General features: G+C 35.8%; 3 protein-coding genes across 3 annotated transcripts; 1 reads left to right on the top strand and 2 right to left on the bottom strand.

The window, feature by feature from the left end:
* Positions 1-34: 34 nt before the first annotated feature.
* Positions 35-1995, bottom strand: LOC144427249 (protein archease-like). The gene has a single exon (XM_078116130.1). The coding sequence runs from the start codon at positions 1828-1830 to the stop codon at positions 1363-1365; it is 468 nt and encodes a 155-aa protein (XP_077972256.1). The 5' UTR covers positions 1831-1995; the 3' UTR covers positions 35-1362.
* Positions 1996-2002: 7 nt separating this feature from the next.
* LOC144427248 (serine/threonine-protein phosphatase PP1-gamma catalytic subunit B) lies at positions 2003-5258 on the bottom strand. The gene has a single exon (XM_078116129.1). It carries the CDS (start codon positions 5193-5195, stop codon positions 4197-4199), a length of 999 nt encoding a protein of 332 aa, XP_077972255.1. The 5' UTR covers positions 5196-5258; the 3' UTR covers positions 2003-4196.
* A 6175-nt stretch (positions 5259-11433) lies between these two features.
* Positions 11434-13459, top strand: LOC144427356 (solute carrier family 49 member A3-like). The gene has a single exon (XM_078116458.1). The coding sequence runs from the start codon at positions 11461-11463 to the stop codon at positions 12964-12966; it is 1506 nt and encodes a 501-aa protein (XP_077972584.1). The 5' UTR covers positions 11434-11460; the 3' UTR covers positions 12967-13459.
* The last annotated feature ends 559 nt before the right edge of the window (positions 13460-14018 follow it).

Raw genomic sequence — 14018 nt, 5'->3', positions numbered from 1 at the left:
AATAATCAACTTATCTAACAACTGCTTCCTTCGCCTGTCGCCATTGAAATAAAAATCACAAAAAATTAGTTCACATTTCATACAATCTATGAACATCAAATACAATGAGAGAATAAAAGGCATGAATAAAGATGTGCACTAAGTCGTATAAAAAAAAACTTCATCAATATCTTAAAACTTGATAGAAGTAATTTTAAAAAGGGTCAAAATAACAGACAATAGTTTTAAAAGTACATCAAGGTTCGGGGCAGACGCTTCAACACAATAAACGTAGATCTTCTTGGACCATTGTTGACACTATTGCAATACAATTAAAGTTGGAAATATGTACAAATTTACCCAAATCTTATACCACATAGTCATGTCATAAAAAATTTATTCATAAATAAAAATGAACTAATAAATTATATTCCAGGCTATGACACAATGTATGTTGATAATTACATTCAAGAGCTTGACGTCAACAGTACTAAAAATATTTCCATGCTATTGCCAGGTACCATGAACTTACACAAGAGAGTTATGTCAGTTCTTGTGTTTATAATAGACACACGTACTATTGATGCAACTTGATATGACCATGGACGTCATAGCTGGCAGATATTCAAGTACAATTCTAATTTTGGAATTTAGCTGAAGGTTACAGTTTCAAATCATGTTCGTATTGATCACTAATTTGCATAGTATAGAATTTGTTTTTTTTAACAAGAAGAATCCATAACCAATTATGGGATTCTATTTTTCCTTGTAACTTTTGCACGAGGAAAAAGTATTATAGGCCAAAGATATTGAACTGATACACTACTCATTAGAACCTATTTAGTCAAGATTGTCTGATTGGTATCTCCGGGGAATGAAAGGGCATATGGTAATTGAGCGCTCAACCTTGAATGTATTGATCCAAACAATTAAAGTAATACATGGGAGAAGGATAGTTAAATACAGTGGTACCCAATTTTTCATTGATTTTTTGTAGGTATTGCCACCACCTAGTCAGCTCAATAGTAAGAAAGGAGAAAGCGAATGATCACGCATGCACAAAATTATGTATCAAATTGTGTATTATTAAAATCATAATTTTTTGTGATTTTCAATTTTTTAACAAACGAAAAAAAATTGTGAATGAGGTAGACTGACCAAACAAACATTTGTATAGAATTATTTTATGTTTTGAAAACGGACAAATTTAACTAATTTTGAAGAGTGATTCACATAAAAGTAAAGGAAGAGTAATGATATTCCAATCCCCAGTATGGTTTCAAAAGTTATAAAAGGGGTTCCGCAGTTCTAAAAAAAGGTTGAGAATTGCTAATATATCTCATAAATCAAGTATAACAGCTAAACAATTCTTCTTTCAAAAAACTATATATCAACAATAACAAAGGTTTGAGCAGAGCCGGGTGTTGTTAAGATCTCCATTGCACTGTATGTAATTGCTTTGATTTCAGTACCTTGTCCGCCATGTCTTTTTTCGTCGAATTCCTCTCCATATCCGACAGCTTTTATTTTAAATTCTTTCTCGTCAAACTCCGTTATTTTTACTTCCCTGGGAATATAATACGGTACACAAGACATCATAAATAAGAATTCGTCTAAAAACTTGTACAAAAGTGATTCTAAATCCTCTCCTTCGACTTCTATTTCTCTGTGTGATTCTGGACAAACACCATCGATGTCCGTCATGTAGTTGAACATTCCCATCGCAGCTTGTTCAAAAGCCTCTGACAAATCCTCTCCCCATGAGTGAATTTGTACATCTGCAGTGTGATCAAGGTACTCAAATTTTCTCGTCACCTTCTCAAATCTTGATAAGTCTCCCCCACCAGCCATCTTAGCTTCGTATTCCTCAATATTCGTTTTTGCAATCAGACTCGCTACTTTTATATTTCCGCAGATTGAGATTCATTAAATCTCCATTGTTCGTAAGTATTTTTCCTTTTTCCAACTAATCCATCATTACTCCATTATTGCTGCTATTACGACCTTATTAACATAGATAAAATCTAAATAATACACAAATACAATGAAGTTTAATGAACAAGACAAATCATGGGTACTGCTATCCTATAAAGAAATTAGATATCAAATCATATTCAACAAAGCATGTATCATTTACTAGATTACAATATCAATTACAGAATGAGTATTGTATTAAAAGGATGTTGATGTGCAAAAATTCATTTTAATTTTAGATATATCATTTTAAATATAAAATTTCACTGGGAGCGCCCCAAAAATATTTTATTTTTCAAAAGTTTTAATTTCATTTTTTTTCATATTATTATCCAAAAATTTTCATGCTTTAATGGATATGATTTGATACCTGATTTCCCAACGGGATATGTAAAGTTTTGAATCTTTTAACTTGTGAGAGAAATTAAAATGCAACAACAATGACTGGCCAAATTAAATAAAAGCACTTTAACAATGCGTAAGAAGATCAAACCAAGCTCGCTATAAACTACGTACGATGACGCAGTTGAATCAAGTGTGCACCAGCCAGAAAATAACCACTAATGACTTTAATTCATCGATAAATAATCATTTTTTACTGTAATGAATAGTATATTAATTTCAGCGCCAAATCATTCAAATAAAAACTTTTTGGAACATCACTAATCAAATCACTGAAAAACTTTGATAGATAATTTATGTGTTAGTATAATTACATATGCCAAACTGTAGTCAATTTCTGGCCAGCGGCATGGATCAACAGCACATAACTAGATCCCCATAAAAGACAGTATATGAATGATGATGAAGCGATGATAGGAGCAATTAACAGTCAATTAAACACATGTCACATAAAGAAATGTGCTATAAAATATATCACATATAATACACATCCTATCTCGTTACCTCTTTCCATGCATCAATATAGAATAATTCATTCAATAGATTAACTCCAACAACTTGATAAAAACATGTTAACTTGATAATCTGTTTGAACATTCAATTTTACAATTCTCGGAATCGTTAATTTTGATACAATCCCAGAAACAAATTGCATAAAATACGATCATGTCTGCTGTAGGTTCCATGAATTATGTATAAAGTCTTCGGGTCTACCAGAAAGATCAAAACACGCCAATTAAGAGGGAAAATCAACTTTGATTTAAAAAATTTGCCATGTTATGAAAGGTGGAAACAGTAATGACAATATTGAGTCAATGTGTCATGAAATACCATTTTTTTACTAGACTAAAGGGCTGTACATTTCGACAATATTTCAAAAACGAGTCAACAAATAACAGAAATGATGACAACTATAGTTTGTAGATGCTGAAATAAGTGAAAATTGATCAACAGATAAATTTACCACTTTTTAGTAAGTAATATTGATGGATATTCAATTTCGAAAGATAATTATGTAATTACGATACTTGAAAATTCAAATAGAATTCAACTGAACTGCCTAAAAATTAGATGCCAGGGATATGAACATAAAATAAAACCATAATGGCTGCATTTGCTTAAAAAGGGCAAAGAGGATCAAAAGGAAAATGGATACAGATTTTAATATATTCCTATAAATATTTTAGTAACTGACGTTGAATACATTATGATGAAATCGAGTTAAAAAATCATTTCTGAGATCTACGTCAGAATCATGAAGATATTTTCATCTTGATATAGTTTGAAACCTTTTTATTCGTAAAATTTGCCGAATGGTTAGGTCTCACGAGCATATGCATAATTGGTCTACAAGTTCTGTTTTTGAATAGTATTGGCATTCCATTTTACAAACGTGTACAATTGCTACCAAATGTATGGAAGATTGTAATTTGGACTTATCAATTAACTCAATGCCAGACAGTGCAAAGACTAAGCTGCTAGGAAGAAGGGAACAAAAAAGTGATCTGAAACAAACTAGTACAAAAAATGAAACAAAGTAAACCACTCATTATTGACACCTTGAACAGCAATTCTGTACAGATGAGTGTGCCAATTCGAATAGCTTTAGAAGTGAACTTTGTGTATCTGCTTGATGAACAGTTAACACAAAGACAGAGCTGTCAGTTTATTTGACCAACGAGTCACTGTCTTATATCCAATTGAGTCCCGTTGATCATTTGTGGCCGACAGTGGTAACAGAAGTCCAAATCAGCTCGATGATGGTAACATAGTCTGTGCATTACTAAAAACGGAGAAATCGATAATATTATACAAAAAAAAAATTTGGTTTAGGTAGCACATTATTTTCCTGCTTTTCCTCCTTTTCCTTTTCCTGCTGAAGCTCTCGGTGGTGTTACAGGTCGTCCTGAATTGATGCCTCCATAAGGGAACTTTTTCTTATCAGCTGGTTTGAGGATTTGGAACGAACACATCAAAGTTTCGTCGACACTCATCATTGCACCTGCATTATCAAATTCTCCACAGTAGTTGGGAGCACTGAATAATGTGACAAGTTGCCTTTTTGCAAAGAACTCGTAACCATCTTCCACAACTTGATGAGCTCGACAAATCAAATCAAGATCCTGTTTGTGAAGAAACTTCGCGACAACCTCCGCACCAAAAGTGAATGAAACACCCCTGTCATTTTCCCCCCATCCAGCAACTTCTTTGTCAGGGTCGGACCATAGCAGATCACAGAGTAAACCTTGATCTGGCACGTCTGTCGGTCTCATAATGCGACGAATTTGTTCCATCGATTGCAAATCGGGTGAGAGACCACCGTGACAGCAAAATATTTTTTCATCTATGATGGCAGCAAGTGGTAAGCAGTTAAAACAATCCGTGAACGTTTTCCAAAGCTTTATGTTGTACCTTCGTTTACATTCATCATAAAAACCATAAATGCGATTGATACTAGCACATTCATGGTTACCACGGAGCAGGAAAAAATTCTCAGGATACTTAATCTTGTAGGCTAAAAGAAGACATATCGTTTCCAATGACTGCTTTCCTCTGTCGACGTAATCTCCGAGAAACAGGTAGTTAGATTCAGGTGGAAAACCTCCGTATTCGAATAAACGAAGTAGATCATAATATTGACCATGAACATCTCCACAAATTTTCAAAGGTGCTTCAAGCTCCAAAAGAATCGGTTGACTCAAAAAAATTTCTCTTGACTTGAGACAAAGACCCCTGATTTCATTTTCCGTTAGCTGCACATTTTTTCCTGGACGAGATCCCCTGACTTCGAGCAGTCCAGCGATAATTTTATCAACATTTAATTTATCACCTTCACTCATTTTATCTAATTGTTTAAAATTTGCTAAATTATCTAGTAGTACAATAAACTGAATATATTGTGCTGTAAAGAATATAATAAACAAAGAAATACAAGTTTACTAACTATAAGTATACTATTAAATCATTGGTCTGGCGAAGTAAACGCCGCAACTGCTTAAATAACGCCAGACAAAAACCTAAATTTTTTTTAAACAAAAGTCCGTCTTGCGCGAACAAAATACCTTATTTGGCACGGAATATCCCTGCTTAGTTTAAAACTGAGTGGGTTGGATTTGAACTTAACAGATTTTAATGAATTTCTTTCTGTGTCATACAGACATTTTTAAATAATACCTTAAAATTTCACAACATATTTTTGTTTGGCGTTATTTGGGAGTTATGGAGTTCAATCCACATCACCTTTTTGTGAGGCGTTATTCAAGCAGTTTACTTCACTAGACCCTAATTATTGGTAACCCAATCCCAATTTGAATCTTTTATTTTTATTTTTTTTGGGGGGGGGGGAGGGTATATGATGGACTGGGCCAAAATGGAATAGACAGTTTGAGGGCCAACATTACGGTACTCGATTACCTGATTACCATCAAATTGCCGCCTAACTTACAAAAAGTAATAATCAGATGTCCAGAAAAATAATTATTCCAATAATAAAAATTTTCTGATAAACTCAAAACTTGAAGAAAAAGTTTCAAGTACCGCATGAATGTTTCACTGAGATTTTGACGCCATTTGGACAATAAATGGTTGAGTTAATAAAGTCATTTTATCGCAATTCAACGGCAGCTAGGCTGTATTCAGATATTAAATTACAGAGTTTTGGAGTTACGACTGTACAAGCATAGTCTAGCGTTATTGAACTACTGTTGCATGGCAGGATTACTTCTTGAATCAAATAGCCATATTTTTGATTTGTTTATCCGTAGTTAAAAAATTACCGGTACAGGTAGCCCGGGACAGCTTGCTGGTTTGGTGCTGTACTGCCAGCTACAACGGCAGGTTATGAAACACACTTTAAAAAACCATTAAGTCACAAATATAAAGCCGTAATATAGGTGCAATAGATCAAACCTGGCACATTTCCCTCGGTTTCATCATCCGACGCGAAAAACTACATAACGTCACCAAGAAACAAACGTAATCCTGAAATCGGAGAAAGGGAATGACCGACATTAACGTAACCAAAGGAGATCGGGCGATTAGGAAATAAAGAAAAAGGGTTAGTCCGCCACAGGATGTCGCTACAACGCCGGAAGATTGCTGGGGGTAACTTTGGACAAATTTATCCTTGCGACAGTGTGTATTAATTTGGCTATAAGCCAGTGGTTTTTAGGCTTTTTCGTAGAGTTGAACTTCAATGAAACACATTAGTGACTCGATGAACCCCCATGCAATAATTTAATTGTCTTTTATTGTTTGAATTGTATTACCTTTGAAAATATATAAAAGCTAACCTAATACTAGCAAAACAAAATTATCTTTATCAATTTTAAAAATAGCAATCCTAATAGTAAGCTCATCATGTACAAACTTAGTTCGATTCCGGGGCTTAATAATATCTGAAACTTCTAGCATACCATTGACAGTCGATACCGCGCATCAAATTAGCCATAAATTAGTTCGTACGTGGGATCGCCAAATGTTTTTTATAAGAGTGGGATATCCTTGAGAATTAAAATACCTTTTCAATTCTTCGAACACTTTAATCTTTCGAACACAATAATCCGTTGCATGACAGGTAATAAAGGAAGACACATGCGGTTGCCATACTGCAATAGCCATTGGTACTCAATAATCGAACAGTGTAAATATGAAAATATTTATAGGCCTACGTTTTGACAACAAGACTTCCTACGCAAACGGGAAAGGTATATATCCATGGTATGATATTGAATGCAGTTATGAACTACGTGGGGCCTATACCGGTCCCGTAATAGCTCATTTTAGTTTTTTTAGTTTCTCCATTTGGCATTTTGATAATTTATCGGCAGTTCAGTTAACGTTGGGTGTCAAATTATCGCTACCTCTCTCTTTCTCTCTACCTCTCTGAACTAGCGAATAAGGGACAAATGTTTCCGTTAAAAAATGTATTAATGTTATATAAAAAAAAAAATTGTTTATGACTGCCATACTGCATAGGGTTACCATTTTTTTTTGACTACAAAGCGGGACGCCTGCTGTAACTTTATAGTTTCCGATTTCACTACATAGGCCTACAATTAAGCCATCTCGGCTGTCTTCATTGACGATATTGTCCTCGAGAGTTCATGCGCATAATGTCTGTCTAAATATCGGGTTCAGTTCAAAAAATAGAAAGGAATAGACGCTAACGATACAAATGATCCGAATTTGGATTTTTTTATGTACAGCAAAAGGAATAAAGAAAAAAGAAATAGTCTGTCGTCTTCAAGCATTGGGAATTTACTTATTCGCCCAAGCATGCTTTTCTGTAGATAACACCTTCAAAAAGACGTTGTTCAATGTTACATTCACGTGAACGTCCGAACAGAACCAATTAGAATTGATTTTCATGTGATACGTTCGCTAACAATGCTAGTGGGAAACAACGAAACAAACAAAAAACCGCATTCACCTTCATTAAGTAGGCTAGCGTTGCGCTACACAGTAACGAGAACACGTTCGTGTATTATGCTGAATGGCTGAACGCAAAAGCGGGACTTTTGGCTGACTTGTCGGGATGGCGGGACAAGACGCTAAAAAGCGAGACTGTCCCGCCTAAAGCGGGACGTATGGTAAGCCTAATACTGCATAACCGGGACATTTGAGTCCATCGGGCGGGACGCCGGGACAAGTTCTCAAAACCGGGACTGCCCCGGCTAAACCGGGACGTATGACTATGGAAAGCCTACCTAATAGGTCTTTAATTTTATTTAAACAAACTGTGATATATCATATAAGTATAACATGCTAATCACACCGGACACGGAGATTTTTGCTACTTTAATAATAATAATTCCACATCTTGTCTTGAGTCATATTATTATTAGTTCCAGTAACCCCTTCTTCGTTGAAAGATTTAGATAGTTTTATTTCGAAAACTCCACAATCTGACAATACAAACAAATAAAAAATGGAGGATTCCGGAGAGCGAGCAAAACCTTTAAAAAATATCAAAGCAAAAACTCAGTTGCAGCCAACTCTAGAGCACACATTCAATGAACTTCGTTCAATTGGAAAAATGCATTAAAATTCTTTTCGTCCGTTTTTCGTAAAATATGTTTACGCTTACTTTCAGAAACCCTCGCCGTGGAAATGGCAGAATGATTAGCACATACATTTGAACCCACGACAATTGCATCTACATACTATTGCACCTATGGAATTTTTTTTTTGTTTTACTGATGTTTGAACCCATACTAAACCTAACCCATGGGCAAAAGCACCAATTGAATGTAGGTGTATGCGGAGGTAGAATCAAAATAGGAATAGTCTCAAATATAAATCATTTTCAATGTTGTTGACGCGATTACTTGACGGAAAATAAATGCTCATATTTTCGATTAGTCAGAAAAAAATGTAACAACATTTTCAACATTAAAAGAGAAATTAGTTGGATTTGCCATAATTCGTACTGATTTTGGAAAATACTCGGTAACGTAAAGATACGGGTAAATCTGCGATTATCCAACTGAATAATGAGTTCTTTTGCAGTTGTCGAAAATCAAGCAGAATTTATTTCCAAATTGGAAACCGAATGGACTCATAGATTGAACTCAGTCAGTCGAAGTTGGGAATACTGCGGTAACGGCATTGAAAAAGAGTCGATACCCGTAGCCTATGCCTGCCACTTCGTTTTGGCGTTGAAATAATAATAGCATATCGTCACGCTAATAACCGAATTGCGTAAGTCATTTTTAGCAGTTTTGAGAAAAACGTAATGGTATTGTTAAACGTTCATATATTATCGACATGTTAGTCTTTGTGTTTATATTTACCCACGGGTTAACGGAAAAGCAATGTGGTTTTCTACCAGTCGTTTGAATGTCGACTTGTTGGCCGAATAACTAGATAGCAATCGGAGACCGACGACTTATAGATCTTCCGCTTTTTTAATCTTTTACTCGACCAGCCCCACAATGTCGAAGCGGCGTGTAACCAAAATACCTAAACGCTCCACATCGCAGACAGGGCATTGCTACGCACACAATCGTTCGCAAAAATATCTGATCTGCATAGGTAAAAAAAATCTAAAAGAAAAAAAAAAGCGAGGGACCCCCCAAAACTTCGCTCTGACCTAATAGTGGCACCGCGTGTCACATCACTAATTAATTAATAATTCGCTAATAATACGACATAATTTATCCAAAATCAATAGGCCTTTGATCCGAGATATGATGAATGCACATGCAAAATTTGGAGCAGATTCAACCTCGCTTTCTGTAACATACGAAAGTGTCTAACAAACAGAGAAATACCTATCAACATACTTACCGATCAAGATCGATAAGTAATAACCAAAAGAATACAACGAAAAAATCGCGCGGGAAAATACGCTTAAAGCAAGGTCATGCGCACTCACCAAGTAGCAAAGAAAATGATTTCCAAGCAAAGGTACGTGTGACCACAAGCTTACACCAATATTAAAATTATAGCGGTGAGCTTAGCGTTAGTAATACTTGGAGGATACTTAAAACAGCTAAGGTCAATATGATAAAAAAGAGCAATGGGTAATAATAGGAGATATGCGGTATATTACCACATAACTGAAGTTTTTGAATTAATACTTTTGCCTTAAAATATTTTGGTCTAGTAGTGGATGACAGTTAACGGATGAGAGTTTACTTACTTTGGATATTTCAAAAGCATTCGATGGATTTTGATCATTGAGATCTCTTACGCGAAATTAAGCTGTGGCCAATTCTAAACTGAATACAAAATTTCTAAATATGCCATAAGTCGACTAAAATATTTTTAGACATATAAGGCAAACTGCGTTTTGTAATATATGTATACTCCCTTCTTGCTATAATTGTTACAGCTTTGGAACTTACGGAGAAATACAATTTTGAAATTACATATTTGAAAAAGGTAATATTTAGTTATAAATCGATGATTTCATAATAATATGGAAGTCATTTTGTCACTTGCGAGTGTTGGATTGACAATCGCGTGAGGCAAGGTGGATTTTCATTTATTATAGACTACTTTATTATCACAATGTAATGTCGTTTCATAACTGTTCAAATATTGGTGTTGTTGTCGAATCACATATAAATGTGTGGACTCCACCCGAACCCATAACCTTATGCAAACACAGTGTACTGAGATTATATGTATCAACTCCGTATACAAGTCATTAGACTTTGGTAGTTCAGGGGAAGTAGGATAACAAATAGAACTTGACAGAATAGGAAGATGTGTGAGAATGTCAGCATAATTTCTTGTCGAGGAAAGTGCGCCTCTATGAACACCATATTGGTGACAGCAAATGCCAGCATATTATTTAAGTTTGGTATGAGAATACAAAGTCTTGGGAAAATTCCAAGTTTTCATCATTGACAATTCGACGGTAACATTAGGGGCATATGTTTATTGCACACCACTGACGAGCCTGTTTAAATGCTACGTTTTACACGCGAAACGATTGTTTCACTTCTGTCTTTTACAGGCTAGTCTAGTGAATGTATATTATTGCTTAAATTTATTTACATCGACTCTGATTGCCCATGGTCCTATCGTCACATCAAATGAAGTGGTTATTCCGGGAAATTATGTACCCGAATGTTGCGAAAACATGAACTCTGTTTAATCAAATACCGTTTACACTGATTGTGTTGCAAAGGCAAACTAATTATTCACGCCCTGTATTAATGCAACACTCATATTCACTCCCGAATAAGCCGCACAACATTTTTCCTGTTTCGTCATGAATTCATATGAGTAAGCATTCTACGATATTAGTTTTAGTTTAGCGTGCAAATTTTTGTGAATTCTTTTGGTGACTAGGAAATCATGGACCTCGTGAAGTATGCGCACCAAGATGGCGCACGATCTGAACTCAGGTTGTGTACCAGGTTATAGTTCAGGTTATGCGACATCTTGGTGCGCATACTTCAGGAGCACCAATCTTATAATTAGGAATTGCAGAAGTGAAATATGTAGCATTTCAAACGTATATTTGCTAAATTCATACATTATTTTAAGTCAGGATCCATTTAGTTAGGGCCTATTTTGTATTTCTAAGCGTATTCTTATGTTGTGTTAATTATATGCTTTAGATATCATTTATAAATATTTATATAAAGGATGGAAGCCAACGGAACATCTCATGCGACAATTGAGAAACGTAGTCAGCCACCGAAGATCGAACAATTCAAAGTTTATAATAGAAGATGGGTCATTCTAGCAACTTTGGCGATTTTGAACATATCGAATGCTTTACAATGGCTAGCGTTTGCACCGGTAGCTTACATTACGGCTGACTTCTATAATATTGAACTCGCTATTGTCAATCTACTATCTGTTGTTTACATGATAACTGGCATTCCTTGTGGAATTATAGCGACGTGGTTGCTAGATACCTTTGGTCTACGAGCATCGATTGTTTTAAGTGCCTGGCTGAATTTTTTGGGATCGATTTTCAGAATTGTCAGCGCCGTTGACGGAATTTCAGAAGACGCGCGGGTGCCATTGGTCTTTGTTGGGACCACACTTGCAGCTCTTGCGCAACCCTTCATGTTGTTTGCTCCAACAAAACTGGCAGCTCTCTGGTTTCCCGAGAACCAACGAGCCACTGCAAATATGGTTGCTACCATGAGCAACCCTCTTGGAATCATGCTTGCTAACATACTTTCACCCATACTAGCCCCGACTGCAGATAAAATGCTTTTTATGTTGGGGATTGAAAGTATTCCTGGTATTTTTGCAGTCGTCATGGCAACCTTTGGTGTATGTTCAAATAATCCTCCTACCCCACCGTCGGCAAGTGCAGAAACTCCGTCTGAGTCTTTTGTGGTGGGTGTTAAAGCACTCTTCAAAAATGGTCCTTACTGGCTGTTAGCATGGGCAGTCGGGGGAGGCATAGCTTTGTTTAGTGTGCTGACAACTTTACTTTCCCAAATGCTTTGTCCTTGGGGATATGATGCCAGTTTTGCCGGAGTCGTTTGTGCTTCAGCCATGATCGGAGCAGGATTGGTCGGGGCAGCAATTGCCGGAATCATAGTAGATAAAACCAAACGATATTTGGAGATAACAAAAATTTGTTACACAATAGCTTGCCTGTCTCTGGTCGCGTTTGCTGTAATGCACAATCGCGAAGGACTGTGGGTACCGATCGCCATATCTTGCGGGGTTTTTGGCTTGTTCGGTCTACCTGTTTATCCAATCGGAAACGAGCTTTCCGTTGAAACAACTTATCCCGTTGGCGAAGCCACTAGTTCCGGCATTTTATTCATGTTCGGTCAACTTCAAGGCATTGTGCTGGTAGTTGTATTGAGCGCCATCGGGCGGGAGATGTCTCCTGATGAACTTGGTAATTCAAAATGTACAACTAACGATGATTCGGAAGTGAAAGTTTACGACATGGCTTTATCTACATACATAATGACGGGTTATGCAGCAATAGTTTTGATTTTCTTTGTGGCAGCATTTCGAACTAAATATAAGAGATTGGAGGCCGAAAGAAATCAGTTAGACAACATGCACTCAAATGATTGTAAAACGACTGACCCAAATCTCTCATATGAAAATTACGTCGATCTTTATGAAGAAGGCGTATTTACACCAGAAAAAGGTGAAATAACTGTCTTTTGATTAACTGCATTGTATTTTTCAAATTTACTCCTTGTTGTGATAGATTGAGTGTAATTGGTTGCGTAATTTCCAATATTTTACACTCATGTTTGTCAGAGTCAAACTTATACTTATTACAAATTTTCGCGAGAATGGCGTATTATACTATCAAAACGCGTGAGATCTATAAAAATCTTACGATATTGTCCGAGAACTGCGTGTGCCCTATGCTTTCGTCAATTTGAAAAAATGGTTTCACGCCGACAATATTGATAATTACTCTTTAATTCATCAGTTTAATTGTATATATTTTAATAATTCTTGTTATCGAGTATCTTTGTTAGATTCAATTCGTGTATTTATAACATTAAAATTTAATTTCATCTCGTTTTTGTATTATTTTTTAAGTTCATATCTTCACGTGATCATAACCCCTCGTAGTTTTAAGGTCAATTGATTGCTTTGTGTACCCATTCGGTAGAAAGCATAAGTATAGGTGTCTCGAATGGTGACCGTACATTTGAACCCACGTACATTTGAACCCATGTGTATATCGACGGGTTTAATATATATGCGGGTGCTAAAACCCATGGGTTAGGGTTAGTATGGGTTCAACTATCCGAAAAACAAAAAAAATTCCATAGGTGCAATAGCATACAGGTGCAATTGTCATGGGTTCAAATGTACGTGGGTTCAAATGTAATGGAACCGTCTCGAATGATAGATGGTGCCAGTTTATTTTTAAATTAAAATATTTTTCACGTCATGTTATTATTTCATTTATATTGTGTAGCTACCAGTAACATATTTTAATATTTAAACACTCAGTCCGTCGTTTCTACAGCATGCATGCGCAGTCAGACAGCTTGAACGCCTTCCTTTGAGTATGAAGAATATCTTCATAATGCCTACTACAAACCGTACAGTCGTACATTGTACAGTCCCAAACGTTTGTTTCCGATTCTTGAGTCACTGCCGATGAAAAAAAAATATATTTATATATATATATACACTGTGTATGCGCTGCTGTTACAACAACAACTCCATATGAATCTTTATTGTGTCATGAGCCA

Source organism: Styela clava, chromosome 9 (assembly GCF_964204865.1).
Source record: "Styela clava chromosome 9, kaStyClav1.hap1.2, whole genome shotgun sequence".
Taxonomy (NCBI): domain Eukaryota; kingdom Metazoa; phylum Chordata; class Ascidiacea; order Stolidobranchia; family Styelidae; genus Styela; species Styela clava.
This window is presented reverse-complemented; position numbering and strand designations above follow the sequence as displayed.